Source organism: Myotis davidii, unplaced genomic scaffold, assembly GCF_000327345.1.
Source record: "Myotis davidii unplaced genomic scaffold, ASM32734v1 scaffold2325, whole genome shotgun sequence".
Taxonomy (NCBI): Eukaryota; Metazoa; Chordata; class Mammalia; order Chiroptera; family Vespertilionidae; genus Myotis; species Myotis davidii.
Window position 1 is genome coordinate 153,225 of NW_006295913.1, and position 2,634 is coordinate 155,858.

Consider the following 2,634-nt stretch of genomic DNA (forward strand, 5'->3'; position numbering starts at 1 on the left):
TGAGAGCCAGGTGCCCTTTTTAATTGCTCCACCCAGAGTAGGCTTCTTTTTCTAGTGCTTATGATAGTATCATGTGTTAGAAGCGTCTGTGTGAAAGCATGTTGACATTAGATTTTCACTCATTTGCTTGACTAAGAAATTGAGCTCACAGCCGTAGCTGGTTTGGATCAGTGGATAGAGCATCAGCCTACGGACCAAAGGGTCCTGGGTTCAATTCTGGTCATGTGCCTTATATATTCTTAAGTAGTGATGTCTGTCTTACTGCTGAGCCTAACCCACTGTCTGCCATCTAGTAGGCACTCACTGTTGACTGACAATATGTGCTTTTAAACTGATGCTACATAGACTTTACAGTTAGTGGCAAAATTGTTTTAATATTAATTTCTGGATCTCTGTGCTTTACCTTAAATAACCAACCCTTCCAAGAAATTTCTAGGAGTAAACTGCCTACTCCATAAATATCTTGAAAACATCTCAGAATTAGGACATTCATTTTTTTACAACCTCATGAGCCTTCTGTTCTAGATGAGCTCTGCAGGACAGTACAATTCATTTGGTGGTCCCAAACAGAACCACTTGCCAGGAAGGCGGACTTCAAATGACAATAGAAGAGTAGTTCATTGCCCTAGCTCAGGGGTGGGCAAACTTTTTGACTCGAGGGCCACAATGGGTTCTTAAACTGGACCGGAGGGCCGGAACAAAAGCATGGATGGAGTGTTTGTGTGAACTAATATAAATTCAAAGTAAACATCATTACATAAAAGGGTACGGTCTTTTTTTTTTTTTTAGTTTTATTCATTTCAGAAGGGCCGGATCCAGCCCGCAGACCGTAGTTTGTCCACGGCTGCCCTAGCTGATTTGACGCAGTAGACAGAGCGCCGGCCTGCAGACTGAAGGGTCCCAGGTTTGATTCCACTCAAGGGCACATATTGGTTTCAGGCTCAATCCCTGGCAACCAATCGATGTCTCCCCCCTCCACTCTGTCTAAAAATAAATGGGAAGATATCCTTGGGTGAGGATTAACAATAAAAGAGTAGTTCATCGCACCTTCTTCCTCAGTTGTGGCCAGACCATCTTGCCTAGTTAACATGAGTTCTTAGGTATAGAGGTTGGCTACTTTCTTCTTGATGAAAAGTTATGGGTTCGTCAGACCTAGAATGGAAGCAAATCTAACTAGGGATTGATTGGCAGGAGGGTATCACTCAGGACTTCTTAAGGTTTCATGGACTTTTCCTAAAAATGTTCAATAAAGAAGAGAACAGTTATGCAACAAATTTTATTTAGCATAGTCAGTCCGAACATTCAGCACAAAAGTTTACAGAGGATAGAAAGTGCATTAATAAAAGCCAGTCTTTACCAAAAGAAAACAGAAAATATATTATTGATTCAAAATATTTTACACTTGAGTGATAAACTGCAATAACTTATTCTGGTCACCTACTGATCAGAGAAAGAAAAAGAAGAAAAGAATGCCTTAAGAAGAGCTCGTCTCCAGCTGGTGTCAGAGATGTCAGTAAAGGTCACTGAGACCAGCAGTCTTTCTTGCTTTTTGCATTAGTGCTCTCAGCTGGAACTGTTTACGGGACAGAAGACGTACATGCTGGAAGTGGGGGGAAAAGTTTCAACAGTTTAGAATGGCTTTGGCCCAGGCATAAAGTATCAGACAGTCTGTAACATAGATGCGACCTAAGAATCCTAAACTCATTATATATCAACCTTCCTTTGAAACCAATACTTCACTACATGTGGTTTTTTAAACTCCAGTAGATTCATGCTGGTAGATTGTGTTAAGGAAAGTAATCTTCTGAGACCTTATAAAGATATATTTCACAAGAAAAGCACCATATTGCAGAATCTAGCTCAGGAATTTGAGCTACATCTTGAGACTATCAAGATGCCAGGGAAATTTGTACTGTGATCCTAATGAAGTTACAAAAAACTTTGATAACTATGACTGTTTGTCCTCACTTGGCTAGGAAGGGCAGGGATGAGCAACGCAAGGCCAGCTTTTGTCCCATGCTTAGCAAACAGCATACCTCTCTTGCCTCCTCTCCCTGTGCATCTGTCCCTCGGCTATGCCACCTAAGCAGGGGACAGTGTATGGGAGTGAGTCCCCTTTGGTCTCGTGTTTATACCCAACCATCATGAGCGTGCACAAGGTCCAAGAGTGGTTTGGGCCCTCACTGAGATAGGCAAGATCATCGCGTGACCCGACTAGCCTCGCATGTACAGTGAACCATCAACATCAGCCAGACTGAATATCCAAAGGGTGGCTACTGCTCTTGCCAAAACCATGCTGCTTATCACCCAACAAAGAACAGTAGTCAGATTTGGCTTACAGGATCTTTTCTTCATGCCTGTACAATAGCATTAAGCCTAAAACAACCTTCATTCAGAGGGCTTTAGTACCAGCAAGGCAGCCCTAACTTTGCAGGGCTGGAAAAAATGGTTTAAATTATGTAAACTTAAGAAAATTATCATAAAAATAATGGGGGTGGAGGGTTGTCAGTGATTTTATTTACATGGTATGACCAGAAGGAGCCAATGGAAACGTGAGTGTATCTCCTGACCCACCCGAGCTCAGCTATAAAAATGATATTCAGTTTAATGCTCCTGGGGCGGGGGGGGGGGGGG

General features: G+C 42.3%; 1 protein-coding gene across 2 annotated transcripts in view; it reads right to left on the reverse strand.

The window, feature by feature from the left end:
- Window positions 1-1,262: 1,262 nt before the first annotated feature.
- The window catches only part of TSG101 (tumor susceptibility 101), a 33,175-nt gene continuing 31,803 nt past the window's right edge, over window positions 1,263-2,634 (reverse strand). For both annotated transcript variants that reach the window (XM_015568575.1, XM_006770896.2), the window contains one exon: window positions 1,263-1,600. In XM_015568575.1, the coding sequence (XP_015424061.1) occupies window positions 1,511-1,600 (90 nt within the window). In that variant the 3' untranslated portion in view covers window positions 1,263-1,510. The remainder of the gene's footprint in view (window positions 1,601-2,634) is intronic.